Source organism: Polyodon spathula, chromosome 6 (assembly GCF_017654505.1).
Source record: "Polyodon spathula isolate WHYD16114869_AA chromosome 6, ASM1765450v1, whole genome shotgun sequence".
In the NCBI taxonomy this organism is placed as follows: domain Eukaryota; kingdom Metazoa; phylum Chordata; class Actinopteri; order Acipenseriformes; family Polyodontidae; genus Polyodon; species Polyodon spathula.
In genome coordinates this window covers 25,979,284-25,999,552 of record NC_054539.1, presented here as the reverse complement: position 1 = coordinate 25,999,552, position 20,269 = coordinate 25,979,284, and the positions used below count along the sequence as shown (strand labels likewise).

General features: G+C 35.7%; 4 protein-coding genes across 4 annotated transcripts; 1 reads left to right on the top strand and 3 right to left on the bottom strand.

Moving 5' to 3' along the window:
• Positions 1 to 1,890: 1,890 nt before the first annotated feature.
• On the bottom strand, positions 1,891 to 5,175 carry LOC121317068 (thrombomodulin-like). The gene has a single exon (XM_041252653.1). The coding sequence runs from the start codon at positions 4,786 to 4,788 to the stop codon at positions 3,079 to 3,081; it is 1,710 nt and encodes a 569-aa protein (XP_041108587.1). The 5' UTR covers positions 4,789 to 5,175; the 3' UTR covers positions 1,891 to 3,078.
• A 4,031-nt stretch (positions 5,176 to 9,206) lies between these two features.
• LOC121317070 (EGF-containing fibulin-like extracellular matrix protein 2) lies at positions 9,207 to 10,391 on the bottom strand. The gene has a single exon (XM_041252655.1). The coding sequence runs from the start codon at positions 10,252 to 10,254 to the stop codon at positions 9,250 to 9,252; it is 1,005 nt and encodes a 334-aa protein (XP_041108589.1). The 5' UTR covers positions 10,255 to 10,391; the 3' UTR covers positions 9,207 to 9,249.
• A 4,110-nt stretch (positions 10,392 to 14,501) lies between these two features.
• Positions 14,502 to 15,111, top strand: LOC121317071 (40S ribosomal protein S19-like). The gene has a single exon (XM_041252656.1). It carries the CDS (start codon positions 14,611 to 14,613, stop codon positions 15,046 to 15,048), a length of 438 nt encoding a protein of 145 aa, XP_041108590.1. The 5' UTR covers positions 14,502 to 14,610; the 3' UTR covers positions 15,049 to 15,111.
• A 2,944-nt stretch (positions 15,112 to 18,055) lies between these two features.
• On the bottom strand, positions 18,056 to 19,911 carry LOC121317663 (complement component C1q receptor-like). The gene is made up of 2 exons (XM_041253831.1): positions 19,103 to 19,911; positions 18,056 to 18,885 (listed from the first exon to the last, which is right to left on the bottom strand). Exons 1-2 carry the CDS (start codon positions 19,909 to 19,911, stop codon positions 18,111 to 18,113), a joined length of 1,584 nt encoding a protein of 527 aa, XP_041109765.1. The 3' UTR covers positions 18,056 to 18,110.
• Between the last annotated feature and the right edge of the window lie 358 nt (positions 19,912 to 20,269).

Sequence of the window (20,269 nt, the reverse complement as noted above, 5' to 3'; positions counted from 1 at the left end):
GCAGACACTGTGCAAGGCAGGACTCAACCTGACCAGTACGTTTTTGGATGAGGGGAGGAAACTGGTGTGCCTGGTGAAACACAAACATGGGGAGAACATGCAAACTCCCCTATACTTAAAAAACTCCTCCTGGTTAAGTTGATATACATGATAACTTAAGACCCCCAGTGGTTACAGAACTGGTATTCAGTGGTGTTATTATTAATATTATTTCTTCCAGGACATTCTTCCATTAGGTTTTTTTTTTTTTTTTTTTTTTTTTTTTTTTTTTTTTTTTACATACACTTGGGTTTTTACTGGAGCAATCTGGGTAAAGTACCTTGCTCAAGGGTACAGCAGCACCTGGGATTGAACTCCTGACTCTCTGGTCAGAATCCAGAGCCCTAACCACTACACTGCTACCCTATGTATACGTAATCAAAAAAGCTTTCAATTTTAATAGGAACGGATAATATCCACTTCCTTGCTACTAATTCATTTTATACCAACAAACATCACAGATCTGTTCAATGATTATAATCTTTAATATAGGACTGTAGTTGGATTTCACCGTGTAACTTTTTTTTTTTTTTTTTTTTTTTTTTTTTTGTTCCTGGGTAGTAAGTGTTATTTCCTAATTGTTTATGCCACAAAAGTATAGAAAATGGCTATTATTCCCCACAAACTTTGCTTTTGTGACCAGGACAGTGATATTTCAAAATATCACTGTTTCCAATGGGAAAACGGGCAAATGTGTGTCTTTTCGTTCACATAAAGTCAGAAAAAAACAACATATGAATCCAAATTAACATGTATTTATACTAAAGTAATATAAAAATGACTACAAAAGATTTAGAAGTGGGAATTTTTTCGAGATTTACGATTATACTGTAAAAAACTACTCACTTCTAAATCTTTTGTAGTTATTTTTGTATTACTTTAGTATAAATACATGTTAATTTGGATTCATATGTTGTTTTTTTCAGAATGATTGACGCTAGCTCGAAATTCAAGGGTGAAAAGATTGTGCCAAAATTAAGACGAAATAAATAAAGAAATAAATACAGAAATAAAAAAAACGAAATAAATACGTAAATACATTTATGCATTTATTTAAATTAAATATAAAATAAATAAATAAAGCGAATATTTCGTTAAAAAATATAATATATTCGGAATAAATTATTTAAATAAATGAAAACCGTGTTTGGCATAGGAGGTATCCTAAATATATCATTATATATATATATATATATATATATATATATATATATATATATATATATATTATGATATATAATATATATATATATTTTATTCTGATGTTCTTTTTTTTTTTCTTGTAAAGTTACTGACATCTAGAGGCAAAACGGAATTATTGCAAGAATTCTGTTAATTTAGCCATAAGTAGATACAGACAGGTATTTTATAACTAGGATGCAATGATCAAGAAAACATTTGATGTTATTATATTTCTTTTTATTATATTTTCAAAATCCAAAAATCTACATAGCTGCATACCATTTTATGCAAAACACTCAGTAAAATGCATCTAGTTTTTAAACATGAGAAGGACAGGAAATGTGTTTAGAAAGGGACTGTAAACCAATCAGCAAAGAAAAAAGACTGATTTTTTATTGCGATTGCGCATAACTTATATATATATTATATATATATATATATAGGATATATATATATAGATATATATATATATATAATCACGATAAAAGTCCAAATATGGTTTTCATCTACCTTCATCTTAAGTTTTACCTGTAAATGTTACCATTTACCGAACTTATGAAGAAATAGATCTGTATTTCTGCATACATATTTTCCATTAACAAAAAACATAAATGTAGAACAATATATTTATTTCTGAATACAATTTTTTCATTAACAAAAAAACATGAATGTCGAACAATATATTTATTTCTGTATACACATTTTCCATTAACAAAATAACCATTAGTGAGCTTACAGTAATTAACAATTGAACCATTTAAACTAGTTCAACACGGTACTGAACATTATCGTCAACTTAAGTAGAACAACCAGCATTCTGGTAAATTTGCGTATCAAACAATTTACAATTTGGTGTTGAAGAATATTGTACTCCACATAGGCCTATGTATGATTTGATGAAAAATAACATTATGTAAATGCAAATTAAATAATTTAACAGAAAATCACACTTTGTATATGACATAAAATGAGATAGGCAGTGAATAGAATGACTTACTGCAGCATGGTAGACTCTAGTGGCACTGCGCGAAAGCGAGACATTGAGCCACCATTAGTCAGAGGCACTTGTTTATTCATGAGATTTACCGGTAAATGTCCCAAGTAAAGCGTTACCATGTTTATTTTGTAAAGACATTTGATCATTCGCCGAAACCGCTTGGTTATTCTTCAGTTGAGATGTACCAGTAAATCTTAAAATCGGACAATATTCGGACTTTTACCGTAACATATACATTGTAAAAATGCATTTAGAAAAAGAAAAAAAAAAAAAAAAAAAAAAAAACAAACAAACAAAAAAAACGCATTTAGATTTTAAAAGAATGTTGGTTTAACTGTTAAACAAAATATGACAACAAACAGATGCCACAGTTGTTAAGCTTTTAAACGCACATAAAAAGTGTTTATACTTTTACATAACTAATGAGCATATTACACATTTTCACACTTTAAATTATGTAATAATTACAATTCATTCAATTAACATTTACAAATGCATGGGTTTACAAATGGAAGAAAATGCTACCAGCCGCTCTTTCTATAAAACAGCAACACCTATTCTATAGTGATGAGGGCCCAGGTCGCCCAGACTTGCATATGGACAATGAAGCTTAACAACACAGTACCTGTTTATTAAATACGTATTTAGCGATTAATCTGAAACTTGTCCTAAACTTATTTTAATCTTGTCCTATAGCGCTATTGTCATTTATGAATATAACTTTTTAATCTTTGGAATCGGGATATTTTAACCATAAACACGTTTATAATTTATTGTGTCAGATTTATGTGTAATTCTTACACGTTTGTTTTACATCGAAAAACGTCAATATTTAGTTTCTTTCCGTTTTGATACATCGCTCATGTTTTTAAAATGTCATTAGACGAAGAATGCTTTACATACTTCAATGTGGTCACCTGTTGTAGAAATATTTCTTGTTCTGCACCGCTGCTTTTAAAGTCTGATAAGGCATCCCGTTTTGCATTCTTTTTAAGAACGTGGTGCACAAGAAAAACTAGAACCAAAATGACCACCAAGATGCAAACGATGATTCCAAGAAGAGCTCCTGATGTTAAAAGAGTCCCCCCCTCTCTAGTATAGTTTGAAGTGGGGGTAACAAGAACACTGATGACTGGAGTAGCGCTTGTGGTGCCGGAACCTTCTTCAGTATCTTCAGAAACACAAGAATATCCATCACTGTCAATAGAGTAGCCATCATGACAATAACATGTATAACTTCCAAATGAGTTAATACATAGCTGCTCACAGTGGGTCTCCATCTCACATTCGTTTATGTCTACGCAGAAATACATATTTTCCCTCGTGTCCAATACAAATCCCTCTGGACAATTACATTGCCAGTCCATATTTGCATCACAGTTAGCAGGGCATTCAGAAGTAGAACAATGTAACTTACATTTGAGATGGTCTTTTGAGTCTTGAATGTACCCCTCAAAGCAGGAACACTGGTAGCTCCCCGGTATATTTTTACAGTCATGCTCACATGGGGCTTTGGAACATTCGTTTAGGTCCTCACATTTACCACCGACCTCTTCAAACCCTGGCTTGCATTTACACTTAGATTTACCAGGTGTGTCCTCACATACCTGGTCTTGACGACAAACAACCTGCCCCGTTTTACACTCATCAATGTCTCTGCATCGCCTGCCATCCGAATCCAGAGCATATCCATCATGGCACTTGCAGATGTAGCTGTCTTCATACGGGACACACTGGTGCTCACAAGTTGCAATGCTGCATATATCTATTTCTGTGCAGGTAACCTTATTATCTTTCAGCTGACTACCTGGCGGACAGAAGCACTGGGGCTGACTGTTGTTCATTTGGCATTGATGTTCACAACCACCATTATCAATCTGGCAATCCCAAGGACCGCTGTCCCAATCAGCTTTACTGGAACAATAAACTTTGAAACCAGAGGGTGAAAAGGTTGCTGTACTTCCCGGTGGAAGTGATCTAGGGTCAGATATCTGAAAACCTAGTGGTGTGCTGTATAGAACAGAGAGGTCCATATCTGCGGGTAGAGCTTCACATGTTTTATTGAAATTGTATTCACACAAAAATCCTGCCAGTTCATCCTGGCATGGTCTTTCTTCCCAGCTTAGATCACTGGAAAGCGAGACACACTGCTGGGTGCAGGTTGAAGCATTGCCTTTCCAATTTGAAAAATGTGCGCTTTCATCTCCTGTTACCCACTCATACCCTCTTAGTGTTATATTATTGTTGGTGCATTGTCCTTTAGGAAGCTGCAGGCCAATCCAGAAATCTCCTTGTTTATCCGCCATCAGGGTAGACATTGCATCTTTGGCCACTGTTGATCGCATTGTCATTAAATGTCCTTGCTGTTTGTTGCACACATCATTTGCACTCTGAAACGTCTTGGAGTCCTGGTGTATGGTGTAGCAGTCATTCCCAATGCACAAGCCGTTTTTCGACGACTGCCCTGCTGTTACTTTTACTTGTTTAAAGAAAAGTTGAGCAACAGCAACAATTGTCACCAATTTCTTAAACATTCTGCTATTAAAAATAATAGATTCAAAATACTGCATAAATATAGTTCAGGAACTTTTAATACTCCTTAGCCGATACAGCAGTCTGTTTAATGGCAGAGGTTGGTGATCCAGCTTTATAAGCGCTCCGTTTTCGTCATTAGAGAAAGGAAGTCCTTTGCGAAATAACCGTGGCAGTATTCCCTCGTATTTTTTTTGGATGACAACACAGATTAAACATTTCAAGAAAACAATGTAAAGGCTGAAGCAGTATGGAGTTTATACTGTTTACTGACGTCTTTACAAATGGTATTCCGACATTATATAGAATGATTACCTGGTTTCCTTTTGATTTTCAGCACAGGGCATGCTCACCTGCAATGGACACACCTACTGCAAGTGTACACCTACACGTACCTACAGTACCTGGGAGGGTCTATCAGAGTTGAGGTAAGCACTATTTCCGCCCCCTTTTAACGAGTCTTTTGGAATGGTATAAAGTAGTATGTGTGAGATAACGCTGGGGCATAGCTGTAGATTAAAACCGAGAACTGTATATTGTGCTGTAAGTCGTTTACTGCAATTTTTCTCTTTCTGTACCTGAAGCCGTTGCCACATCACTCTGAACTGAACTTAAATACTTCTTTAATCTGTAAACGGTTTTACATTGCATCTTCAAGCTTTGTTTTATCACAAAAAGTAAAACATAAATTCAATGGAATTATGGTAACAACCATTTTTCGGAAAATGGGGCAAGCCGACTACATTAAGGAACTACAGGGGCATGATATATATATATATATATATATATATATATATATATATATATATATATATATATATATATATATATATATATATATATATATAGACACACACACACACACACACACACACACACTCGTGGTCTCGTAAAAGAGTGCCCATAATTTATTTGTCTCTGACATGCTTTCCTGTAATTATGTATGTCTTACATACACTGTAAAAACAAGAAGATGTAATATGAACAAAAGGAAGTATATCATTTAATAACATTCATTTAGAGAATGCATTTACAAAAAATATATTTTGTTAAGTCTTCACCCGCCTTTAAGTCTTCAGCCGCCAGATCCTAATTATGAGAACATTCTGTTAAATTAGCGGGAAAGAACAACACAACACGAAACTGACACATTGGAACCTAGTGAGAACGAAACGCAAGTTAAAGTAGCATCTGGGGGAGTGATTAATGTCAGCAAGTCAAACAGAACATCAATGTAAAAAGAAGCGACTGTGTTTAGTAATTAACAGTTTAATTAAGATATTGAATCTGCTCAAAACACGGTCACGTGAACAAAAATAAAAACCTAAAACTTCAAGCCCTAGTTATTTCCGTTTCAAAATGCTGCGTCTTTCTAGTGCCGAATTGTTAAGCAGTTTTTCTAGCTCTTACTGTCTTTACAAGTTCAATAACTTTAATTCTGTCATCTAGGGATGACCGTTTGTTTCTAGACGTTTTCTCTGTCTCTTTACAAGACAGCGCTGTTGTTTTATTGATTACGGATAAAAGACTGCTAAAATGGTTACCGTATTCCTTTGAATTCATGACGTACCATTTAACCATATTTTTCTTATAACAGTAGCCCTGTATAAGGGTGCTTCATACAGGTTTGAGTCCGTTGCTGGGTAAGAGAATTGTGATCGCTGGTCGCGACAGGTGGCCACTTAATACAGTTAAATTAAATGCATAAATATCATTAGGGGGAATTGAAAATTGTCACTTAGACCAGATAGTCGCTAAATAAATCAAATACATATTTAAAAAACAAACAAACAAAAAATAAACTGTAGCCTAGTATCCCAAGTGATGGTCTTCCACTACAGTGTTGTAAATCCATTATTCTTATCTTTACCTATTTGGGCACATTTTTATATGATAGTTGCATGTGTTGATATGTTATTATCTGTTGTTACCAGTGCTGCTTCTTGTTACATGATATAAAAAATATCATCACGCAAATTCAATTTGAAAAGATGTATGGTTAAGACAAATTATTAAATGATTGATTGTTTAATATACAATAACATGTTACTGATAGCAGATATCGCTGAAGAATGTAGTTTTTTTTTTTTGTTTCACTAGCATACCATATCAAATAATCAAATGGCAACTGAGATTTTCCCTGAGCACAGGCCCAACTTGTAGCCTTATGTTTTAAAAGAAAAAAACAAAAACAAAAATGAAATAAAAATGTAAATGTAAACATACAAATAGTGTTGATTCAAAGGCTTTGCATATACATCATTGTTTATCAGTACAGGGATGACATATTTTATACATAGGCAGATGCAAACCTTGTGTGTATTTAGCTAAGAAAAAAGTCAGTTTTAGTTACTCATTGCATCTGATCCAATGGTTTGAAAGGTATGTAGTTATAAAGACTGTGTACCCTGGTGCACTGTCCCTGCACTGGTTCCTAGTTCAAATAGTGTGTTCAGCACCCATATATATGGTCAGAGTTTTTGAACCCTAATGCATATACAGCAGGGCTTCTCAACCTTGGTCCTGGGACCCCCTGTGGCTGCTGGTTTTCGTTCCAACCGAGCTCTCAGTTACTTAATTGGACCCTTAATTGAACTGATAATTTGCTTAGTTAGACCTTTTTACTTGTTTTCAGCTCTTGAACAATTGCATATTTCAAGTTAGCTATAACATTTGACAAGTAACTTGAACGCTGCAACTGTTTAAGAGCTGCAAACAAGCAAAAAGGTCTAATTAAGCAAATTATCAGTTCAATTAAGGGTCCAGTTAAGTAACTGAGAGCTCGGTTGGAACGAAAACCAGCAGCCACAGGGGCTCCCCGGGACCGAGTTTAAGAAGCCCTGATATACAGTATGTAGATGATCTCAAGCCACTTGAATGGCCTTCTCATGCATTGAACCAGGCATCTGTTTTTTTTTTTTTGTTTGTTTGTTTGTTTGTTTGTTTTTTTTTTTGTTGCAACAGCTCCATAATGTATCATCATGCAAAATTGGAGATCCACGTAAACCAGTTTCATTATGGGAAAAGGACGGGTTAACCTGAAATTTAGCATTACAATTAACGTCATTAAATACATTTGTATGAAATAATAAATCTGCATTTTACTGGGGTTTTTGTTTTGTTTATGGGGTTTGAGGTCACCTTTGGTTGAATTTGACCCCTTCACTACAAATATTTACACTGAAAAAAACATTTAAAGTATAATATATAAATATTAATATGTGCTTAAAATATATGTTTAAAATAAGGTACATTTTAAACATTTGGTTTACAATGTATGGTGGAACTTCTGTTTGATGCTTGACTGTAGCATCATTGCATTTAAAGGATATTTTTTCAGCCTCAGACCTACTGTTTATAATAACATTAGTAAATTTAAAAAAGTATTCTATGAAGACAATATACTACACCTCTTAGACATGACAAGGTTATTCAATTGACACAAATTAGTATACAATGAGCACAAGTTGTGCTTCTTTTAATGCCAGTGGATGTTACAGTTTCAAAGTATGTTAAATAAATATTACAAAATGATAGATAAATATCCAGAGAGCACTTAATTTAAACATTGTACAAAACATGAATATAAAAATCATATATCACAATTAATTGCAATATAGATTTTATTTTTAAAAAAGCAGTAAAAGATAAATGAAAATATGCTCATTAAAAATAAACAGTCTTTACCTTTTTGACATGGTATTTACATGTAATCAGGATGAAACATTTTTAATACTTTTGGCATAGCAGTGTTACTTGTTTTTGTGGACTGTGAAAAAGTACAATACCAGTTCTCAATAATCTGTGCACAACAAAATACAGATAATTCGTCAGTGGAATTAAATTACATTACAAAAGTAAAGGCTGTACTGTAAGAATAATCTACTGTTTTATTACAGTACATGTAATAAAACAAAACTCGAAAATAGTTACCCTTAATGCAGTTTTACAGAATCCAACAGTTTATGGCCATATAGCTTGAGTTCTAAAAAACTGGATGAAAATTTCAATCTTTATGACTATTGTTACCATAATAAATACATGTCATGCATTTTTAGGAATTAGACGTTTAAAACCCTGTTACATAAGATTATGTTCAATTCCTTTAAAATATATATATTTTTTTACAGTGATGGTACAAGATCCTGCCACATAAAACTGTGGTAGTATTTTAGCGTTATTTGAGAACGTGACCAAATACTGATTTTAACCTTCAGTATTTGCCCATAGAAAGTTTTGTAATGTTGCAATTCAAAATAATATATAGGTCAGGAAAAACATATATTTTACCATGCATGTAAACTGAAATAGGTTTTAGTTATATTGGATATAGCTTTTCAATTAAACAATAATAACTTTTACAAGCAGTACCCTTTTTACATTTTGCTGTACATTTCATATTTGAAAGCCTGTTTTTAAATTCTAAACATGTTTATGACCGTTAAGGTTTCACACACAGCTGGTCATACAACTTTTAAGAAATGGCAGGTTCAGTTTTGTTAACTGGTAATATAACATTCATGTCTATGTTTTTGAAGAGATCTTTTTATGTGTTTCTCTGTGGTCACCTGCAGAAGGCCGACTTCTCGTTCTGCACCACTGCTTTTAAAGTCTGAAGACGCATCATATTTTGCACGCTGTTTAAAAACGTGGTGCACCAGAAAAACTAGGACCAAAATCATCACCACGATACAAATGATTATTCCGAGAAGAGCTCCGGGTGTTAACAGAGTTCGCCCCTCTATAGTATAGTTTGAAGTGGGGGTAACAAGAACACTAATGACTGGAGTAGCATCTGTCGTGCCTGAGCCTTCTTCAGTATCTTCAACACAAGAATACCCATCATTGTCAATAGAGTAGCCATCATGACAATAACATGTATAACTTCCAAATGAGTTATCACATGGCTGCTCACAGTGGGTCCCCATCTCACATTCGTTTACATCTACGCAGAAATACACATTTTCCCTTGTGTCCAATTCAAATCCATCTGGACAATTACAATCCTTCAGTGAACTGTTGTTTTTTTCTGCACACTCCACTGCAGGACATTCAATATCTAAGCAGAACGGTTTACATCTCTGATGATCTTTTGAGTCTTGGATGTACCCCTCACAGCAGGAACAATGATAGCTCCCCAGTACATTTATACAGCCATGCTCACATGGGGCTTTGGAACATTTGTCTAGGTCCTCACATTTACCACCGACCTCTTCAAACCCTTGCTTGCATGTACACTCAGATTTACCAGGTGTGTCCTCACATACCTGTTGTTGACGACAAACAACCTGCCCCGTTTTACACTCATCAATGTCTCTGCATCGCGTGCCATCCGGATCCAGATCATAGCCATCATGGCACTTGCAGATGTAGCTGTCTTCATACGGGACACACTGGTGCTCACAAGTTGCAATGCTGCATATATCTATTTCTGTGCAGGTAACCTTATTATCTTTCAGCTGACTACCTGGCGGACAGAAGCACTGGGGCTGACTGTTGTCCATTTGGCATTGATTTTCACAACCACCATTATCAATCTGGCAATCCCAAGGACCTCTGTCCCAATCAGCTTTACTGGAACAGTAAACTTTGAAACCAGAGGGTGAAAAGGTTGCAGTACTTCCCAGTAGAAGTGATCTAGGGTCAGATACCTAAAAACCTAGTGGTGTGCTATATAGAACAGAGCGGTCCATATCTGCGGGTAGAGCTTCACATGTTTTATTGAAATTGTATTCACACAAAAATCCTGCCAGTTCATCCTGGCATGGTCTTTCTTCCCAGCTTAGATCACTGGAAAGCGAGACACACTGCTGGGTGCAGGTTGAATCATTGCCTTTCCAATTTGAAAAATGTGTGCTTTCATTTCCTGTTATCCACTCATACCCTCTTAGTGTTATATTATTGTTGGTGCATTGTCCTTTAGGAAGCTGCAGGCCAATCCAGAAATCTCCTTGTTCATTAGCCATCAGGGTAGACATTGCATCGTTGGCCACTGTTGATCGCACTGTCATTAAATGTCCTTGCTGTTTGTTGCACACATCATTTGCACTCTGAAACGTCTTGGAGTCCTGGTGTATGGTGTAGCAGTCATTCCCAAAGCACGAGCCGTTTTTCGCCGCCTGCCCCGTTACATGTAACAACTAAAGCTGAACAGCGGGAATAGCCGTAGCACATTCCTTGAACATTTTGCGAGACAAAGTTTATCCAAACTACTATTTAAATGATATATCTTCATATATTCTTCTTGCAGAAGTATTTTTTAAGATTTCTTAAATTTGCGCAGAATCTGTTTCAAGTCAGTGTGCTCCAGCTTTACAAGAGATTGGTTTTCTGATCAGAGAAAAGAAGGAAGTTGCTTGTTATGCAGGGCAGTGTTGCCAGATTTGTCCCTACTCCATAACCAAAACTCTTTTTTTTTTTTTTTTTTCCTACGATTTGGCTGCGTCATTTTATAATTAAAGTTTTTACTGCTAGTATTATTTGACATAACTCTTCAATATGTTTTTATATAACTTATATGTTTATGAATGTATTTGTAAATCATAATGCTATACAAAAACTCATTTTACTTACAGATAACAAAATAATCAAAATAAATAACATTTTAGATATAACGCCTTTTCCTTTTGTATGTGTGTACCAACGTGCTTCTTTTTATTTATTTATGTATTTATTTATTTACAGTGATAAATAATTTTACAATTAAAATAATGTTGTAAAGTCAATTATCATCTTATATGAATTTTCTATTAAATCGATAATGAGCAATACAAACAAAATTTACCTGAATTTCGTTGTTTATAGCACAAATGGTACTGCTAAATGTTATGAAAAATTTCAAAATACTTTTTAACAATATTTAGTGTGTGTGTGTGTGTGTGTATATATATATATATATATATATATATATAGTATATATATTATATATATATAATATATATATATATATATATAATTTTTCCCAATATGTGGAATATATGTGATTTTTGTGTAAAATTATTTTACTACACCTTATATACACTATAAAACACATTTTAATAAAATAGAACATTAAGTTGTTATATCCCACAATAATAATTCTTATTTTGCATTAATATTGTTTTATATGCGATACCATATACAAAATGGAAGTTTAACGGAGTCGTGTTGTTTAAAAATAAACAACTGGGGTCACAGTTTCTTTTCTGTTTGTTTTGCTTCGTCTTTCTGTACTTTAGGAATTCCCTACAGAGCTGTCAAACACCTTTTGACATACCTGTAAGGCGTTATATAAAAATAAATATATTGCTTTTATACAGTACATAAACCCATACATTTTTATCGGCACAGCAGAAAAGCTTGCATGTAGTGTGGTGCTTATTGTAGCGTGCACTGCAGAAGGCAGGAACAGGGCTGGTAGGTGACCTAATCACACTTGAAAACAGGAGCTCTTTTGTACGGCGGTATCGTAGCAATGCTTTAGTGCAAGTCCTGGGTTCGCGCCCGCCCTCCGCCTCAGGGTGGATTGCCTCGCCCTGCGTGATGCGCTGCCTGCTTTAACCGAGATTTCCTGCAATATTATTATCACTGTATGTCCATTAATACCAGTAAAATTAATTGGACTAACGATAAAACGTGGACATCGTCAAGATTGTCATTGAAGCAAACCATCTTACCCAATACAAAAAAAAAAAAAAAAGAGTGAATCAAATATGCAACTGGAATTTATAAAATTATAATTAAAGTCCTATTTGTTATTAAGGCTACTGTAAGCACAGTAGTTAGTTATATCTGTTGTTGGTTAAATACTGCCCACTAATTTGTCATAATTATTGTTGGGTATGTCACTTCCCTGGTTTGAAAAGAAAAGGAGAAGAGACGCCATTACAGAGTGTTAACGTGTCCTTTGTTTAGCCTACAGTATTGGCTCTGTTTAAGCTGTAATGTTCTAAAACATTGAGAATATAATTGTGCCTTTGACCAAACAAATTGCCTCCAAGTCTTATGTACTTTACGAGGGGAGAAGTAAAGAAAACAGGTGACCAGAAGAGACGAGAGAGAGAGAGTAGGATAATGTTAGGTTACCTACTGTAACCCTGAAAGAGGAGACTGCACCATCATACGCAGTCGAGACTGTGTCCGCAATCCAATACGACAGATGCTGCTTTGAGAGGGGCTGTCCTAGAGTCTGTGTACTGTGACAGACAAAGAGCTGGTTGGACTGACACAGAGGTCTTGTCCTATCCACGTAGCATCTCAATGCCTGCACTGGGCAGAGGAAATTCAACCTCTCATCCTCCCTTGAAGAAAACAGGGGGTGGATGGAAGGACTCCAGTTCCACAGATTGATTAATGTGGAAGGCTGTGAACATCTTAGGGAGGAAAGCAGTACACAGTAACACCCTGCTGCCATCATCCCAAATATGCATATAGGAGCTGAGCACTGACAGCACCTGTAGCTCACTGACCCACTTTGCAGAGGTGATAGCCACGAGGAAGGCTGTCTTCATGGACAGGTACTTCAACTCTATGGAGCATATGGGCTCAAACGGGGCCATCGTGAGAGCCTCCAATACAATATCAAGGCTCCATTCGGGGAAAACAGTCCTCCTGGGAGGGCGTAATTGGCGAGCACCTTTAAGAAATCGAGTAGCCAAAAAGTACGGAGATACCGAATTTACGGGTGCATGGCATGCAGAAATAGCTGCTAAATGCACCTTCAAAGTGGAAGGGGACCTACCAGCATCAAGTAGTTCTTGCAGAAACTGTATGATAACTGGCATAGGGGTCTGGCAAGTGATGGGGTCATGGCTTCTACAACTAATATTAACTATATGATAAGGTGCCCCTTGCATACATAGGCAAGACCATATAGATGCTAAAGAAAAGGATTAGTAAACTAAAAGCTTGATACAGAGAAATGATCGGGATTATCCCATAGCAATTCATTTTAATGATCACGTCCATAACATTTCTACTTTTAAAACTCCAGTAAGAGGAGGAAATATAGATGAGATGATAATGAAGAGAGAAGCATATTGGATTCGTATGTTACAGACTCTAAAACCCAAAGGCCTTAATGATGAATTTTATCTGCGAGCTATGTTATAAAAGTACAGTCCCACTTTTTGACCAGGTAAGGTATGAAAAGTGTGACTACACCCCATGAAAATGTATTTAATTTCTTTGTAGATACACTTTATTGTATTATATAGAAGGCTTTTTCGAACCAACGAATTACAGATTTAATAAGAGGAATGTTACAATTATTTTTGAAAGGTTACCAATTGGACTAACAGTTACCTTGTAATGCACTGTGTAGCTTTTATAAAAGTGATGTTTTTTGAATCTTCACAAATGAGTATTTATATATTTATTTATTTTGGTAATTGAATACTAAGTTAATCCTTTATTATTGTTGATCAGTTAGCAACAAGTGCATTGCTTGAATAACTGTAAATTATATGTTTATTTTACTATTTGCCTTTTGGAAATTACAAATCTACTAATCTATTACGTTTATTGATTTATTTGTAATATGTGCATATCCTCTTAAAAAACATACTTTGTGCTTTTAAAATTGGAATCCTACAATTAGTTCTTAGAAGTGTAAGTGCTAATTAACTGTGCTAAGTGATTATTAATTTATAACACATGTGCGTCCTCTATTAATATGTGTCTACAGCTTCTACAAGTTGTGCTCTGCCGAAGGGTTTTGCGACCAAAATATTAGTGTCTATTTTCTTTTAAAGAATGAAAGAAATGAGATTTGGCAAAATTCAATGTTCCAAGGTAGTGTTAGCTGTTCCACAAGTGTCTTATATAGACTGTGATGTATTTTTAGCTACACTACTTTTCTTCCCGGACCCTCTCGGAACAAGATGCCTGGTGTCACAGTGAAAGACGTGAATCAGCAGGACTTCGTCATAGCCCTGTCTGCTTTTCTCAAGAAGTCTGGGAAGCTGAAGGTGCTGGGCTGGGTGGACATCATGAAGCTGGCCAAACACAAGGAGCTGGCTCCCTCCGATGAAAACTGGTACGACACCAGAGCCTCCTCCATGGTGCGGCACCTGTACCTCCGTGGCGGTGCTGGCGTGGGCTTCATGACTAAGATCTACGGGGGGCGCCAGCGGAATGGCGTGTACCACAGTCACTTCAGCTGTGGCTCCAAGAGCATGGCCTGCAGGATGCTGCAGTCCCTGGAGGTCCTCAAGATGGTTGAGAAGGACCCCAACTGTGGTAGCAGACTGACCCCTCAGGGACAGAGAGATTTGGATAGAATCATTGGACGGGTATCAACTGCACAAAAGAAACTTTAAGATCTGCAAATAACATCTGGAGAAAGAAAAAACTGTTCACAAAAAAAACAACCACTGCTACTACTACTAATAATAATAATAATAATAATAATAATAATAATAATAATAATAGAACTGCCAGGCATTTTCACGGCTCCCAAGCCCCAGTGTCAGTATCAGTAGAAAATGCAATGCTTCTTAACTGGTAAGAAAATGATCCTTCATCTGTTATTGGAAAAATTACAATTGAAACGCAGGTGAATATGACATATATAAGGACATCTGGAAGAAAATTATTAATTATCTATTTTATGTTACATGCTCCATATAAGTACTAATCCCTCCTGTGTCTCCTGGAAAATGTTTTGTTCCACTATAGGACAGTACAGGACAGAGTTTCTTGTGTCCTGGCTTTCCCACAAGTGTCTTTTTATACATGTCTGGCTTTGAATCCCATAGAACAGTTACATTTATTACCATAACTCAATTAGATTTTTTTGATTGGGTAATTAATCATTACAAGTAGAACAGACCGACATTGAAGACAGTTGAGGACAATGTGAAGAGTCAGCACGCTGAGTGCCTCGGGTCACAGGACACAGCAAGGTCTAACCCTCTCACCAAAGAATAAAGCACTCTGGTAGAACTATTTTATCACTTTTTTTCAAACTGTCTGTATTTATTATATTGCTCCACTAATAAATCTTAAATACCACCCTTTTAAAAGAAAATTCTGACACCCAGCAAATTGATTTAAAAAAAAAGTTTGTGTGTGTGTGATATATATATATATATATATATATATATATATATATATATATATATATATATATATATATATATATATATATATATATGTAATAATCTGCTACAAAAAAGGAAATCAGGTAAGATAGTGGAACATTTAAAAGAAAGTTTTTTTTCACTTTCATCACAACTGGATCACTGTTTCTCTAGATATATTTAAAAATGTAAGACTATGCCTCCCCACACACTTTTAGAAGTGTGGGGGAGGCTCGCCCCTTGATTTTTTGACTAAAGAAACACGCACAGTGGCAAAGGCCGCTTGTATAGCACACAATGTGTAGTTGCAGTTATACTCTGCGTCTTGCATAAAAATAAGATGCTGATCATATCATACAAGAACCTACCTTACTATCTGGATGTCTAAAAGCACAGCTTTTCGTGTCTTTGATGGCTAAAAACATATCTACAATCATCCTATGACTGGCTGAACAGCATTTAAACCACCTCCTCTTCCTTCATATTTAGAAACATCTGACTGATTCTATACTGATTTAAGAGAAAACTTACAATCTAGTGTTAATCTTAAATTATACATAAAGGCTTTATGTACAAGTTGCATTGCCAAAGCCTGTATACTGCAGTTTGCTAATAGGTTGTGCTTCTGTCTGTAACAGCCAGTTGCGTTTGTGTCTGAACAGCAAAGTCAACTGTTTCAAGAGCAAAGCAACATTTGAAAGTGAGCTCTTTAGGTTTTCTCAAAACATTTCAATGCTGATTTTTCTCATAAAGATATTGGGAAAAAGGCTTTGGTTGATAGCTCATACCTGGGGAAAACGTTTACCTCCTAAATGTTCTTTAGAACTAGTGTCAATACGTGTAAGTTCTGTTAAAGTGCATTCTCCAAATCTTATTTAAATGTATTCCTAAAAAAATGTTTCTACTCCCTCACCCATGGACCTTGTCCCCCTATTTAAGAAATACTCCAGCCCCATTGCAAATGTATGCAGTGAGGGTAATAAGAGGTAAGAACAGGCTTAGTTAGCATACCTCTTTAAATAATTTTCATACTTTTCGATGCATAGGCAATTTGTATTACTGGTCTCTCTTTATCAGTGTGCTAAAAAACATGGTCATGACTTCTCTCTAAATTCAGCTGGAATACCAGAGTATAACAAAACCAGTAACCTATAGCAAAGCAATGTTACCAGCACCTCCAGTGAATGTAATAAATACCATTTGTTCTATGTGTTTTTACTCATGTATTTCTTAGTTACACTTGGGGCAGTTTTGCAGGGACAAGTTAATGACAAAACCAGCTGAACTTGGAGATAAGACATGTTTGAGGTTACAATAATTGTGAAATTCCATACTTGTACCAAGTGACTCTTTAAATGCTGTTTACGTTATTGGACCAATGAAGGGGTTCTACACTGTAAATTGAGGTGATCAGTTAATTTTATTATATAATGTACATTTCTTGAGAGAAATCCTCAAGGAACCATATAATTCTATACAGTATGCCAATATACATTTTGTCCAAGGTTCACAGTACATAGTACACATGTCCTCTTAATTAGAGTAGGCATATGCAGGGACACATGGCTGTTTTGTCTTCATTACCATTGTTTGTAAGTTGACTGTTAAGGTCCACAATAGCTCCAGTGTCCTGTTTACCAAGTTCAATAATTGCACATGGGAGCTATTTTTAACCAAAGCCACAAAGGCAAAATATCATTTTATATTTTATAATAAAAAATAAATACATCTTTGTAAAAGCACTAAAATAAAAAAAAATAGGCTTAATGAAATATGAACATTTTCATACCAGTAAGAATCAGGAAATAAGAAGTTTGATGTAAACATACATATTTCAGCATTTACAAATGCCATGAATAGGTCTGGCTTCAGAGATTCTGATTTGCACACATTGCACTAAAATGTTAGCTTATGTAAGGTTAGGTACAGCAAATGCAGTATGGTTTAGCATTTCAACTACAAAAGCCAGTGTATCAGAAATAAAGTACAGCTTTCAAATTGACAAAGTAATAGATCACCAAACCAATGGAATTAGGCTTTGGTTTTCAAAAGGAGTCTGCTTTAACACATTGTTCAATTCTTTAAAACAGGTCACACAACCCTTTGGCCATACCCTTTAAAAATATGTATTACACAGTCATTGCAACAAATTAAGGGATATAATGTCTAAATAAGAAGACTTAAATTGAAAAGGTGTTTTCTCAACAAAAAAAGGGAAAATAGTCCAAAGGTCTACATTGTTTTTTTTTATTTGACTGCAAGTTTTTTTTTTTTTTAGTTTTTTGCAGTGTCGTGCAGTACTATATTTTGAATGAACAGACTTTTGTTTTATTTCCAGATGACATCCAGCAGTAGTTGTTCATGGTAGTTTTTCGCTTATTTGCATTTTTTCTAAGTACTTTGTGACGGCATAGTACCAAGGAGATCCCAGCAGCAATTAAAAGTAATAAGATAGCAACGAACCCTAGCACAGAAACCAGCACCAATGATTTGTCAGCACCATTAACCAGGTGTACGTGATTCCCAGACTCACTGGATAAGTCCTGGTGGTCTTCATTAGGAAGATAGTTTTTAACAGTTGCGGTTGTGTGGATTTGCCAGGGTTGATCTGTTGTATGTGTTCGTTGAATTTTGTTTCTTTCTGAGCTTGAAACACCATCAGAAGTAAATGTTGGTACTAAAGTCACCTTTGTGAGATTATCCTTATTATTAGGTATGCTCACAGATCTATTCGTTCCTTCAGCTTCTATTGTCGTGTTCAGATTTTGTTCTGGAATGCAGGTGACTTCATCTGATGCCATTGTGAATTTTTCCTTGCAGGAACATTTAAAGCTACCAGGAGTGTTTGTGCAAATCTCTTCACAAGAGTTAATATAGCCTTGACACTCATCAATATCAACACAGAATTGTCCATTCTCTGCTAAGGTGTATCCCTCAGTACAATAGCAGGCGAATGAACCGGGTGAGTTTAGGCAGCCCTGAGAGCACGCAGACTGAATGCACTCGTCCACATCATGACACCTCCCATTTACTAATTCATATCCTTTTGTGCACTGGAAACTCTGTGTAAACACTCTTGAAACGCCCAAGAGTGTTTACACACAGATGATCACAGGGTTTGTTTAAACATTCGTCGATGTCAGTGCAGTTCTTTTGGTTATCAGTGAGTTCAAACCCAGAAGGACATTTGCATTCAAATCCTTTAAAATGTGCGATACACTGGTATTCGCACAGTAAAGGTTGGCAATAATCCCTGATTATACAGGACAGTTTATTTTCCTTGAGCTGGTACCCATCATTGCATTCACAGTGATGCCTTCCAGCACTTCCGTCAATGCAGATGTGATCGCACCCCCCATTTCTGAAGCCGCAGCCTAACTTGTGAGAGTCGCAAAATGGGCCAGACATCGTCCAGCCAAATGACCCATCCTTGTTTTTGATGCAGATACCATACAAATCATTTTCATATGTACAGTCAACACTTGCAGAAGTGCCATGGGGTACCAGGGTTAAAAGCGCATTATTGGAATTTAAGGGTCTGGTGACAAAGGGGGTTGTGTAGAGAACCTCCCCAGGTCCTGCAAGATGTATAGTTTTGCACATTCCTTTGAAATTAAACTTGCAAAGATACCCATCTGCATCCTTCGAGCATGTCCTATCAGACCACTTGAAGTTGTCACTGTTTACAGAGGATGGGTTATATTGCAGAGACACACACCTCTGTGCTGTGCATGTGGTCATCGGTTCTTCCTTCCAGTTAGAATACTGTGCGACTTCATCTACAGATAACCAAGTAAAACCTTTCAAGGGTGTAAGGGCAAGCATATTGTCTCCCTTTCTGAGATGAAGCCCAATCCAGAATTGAAGGTTGTCAGTTGACCGCTCAGCGTTGATTCTAGACAGGAGTGACTGCACCTCTGAAGCCTCTTCACTGTTCTTTACCGTTGCCAAATTTCCTCCGTTAAACTCCCTTTCAAAATCAACTCTCTCGAGATGTACCATGTAGCAGGCACTGCTAGTGCACATAGTTTCCATCTGTGTAACCTCTACTCCATTGATCTCCAAAAGCAAGACTTGCAAAAGAAGAATCAAATACACCATCATTATAGTTTGAGTAAGGATTAAAAAACGCATTTAGATGCGAAGGGTTCTGCAATGCTTAACTAAGTGCATCCTCTTAACCTCCTGCATCCTGTGTTGTAGATAAATATCCTATGGTAAACTGTAGCTTTTAGCAGAAACTGAGAAAAAAGTTTAGTGGTTGTTTTTTTTTTTTTTTTTTTTTTTAGCACAAAAACTTACTGTCAGCTATTTAAAATACAATTGGTAGGTTTTGTTTATATTGTTTAATTTTACACACCAAACCTAGATTTGGGTTATTTTTGTTCATATTTTATAAGATTTGCATAGATATTTACATATGTAACGATTTAAAAAGGCTTTAGATTATTATGCTTTT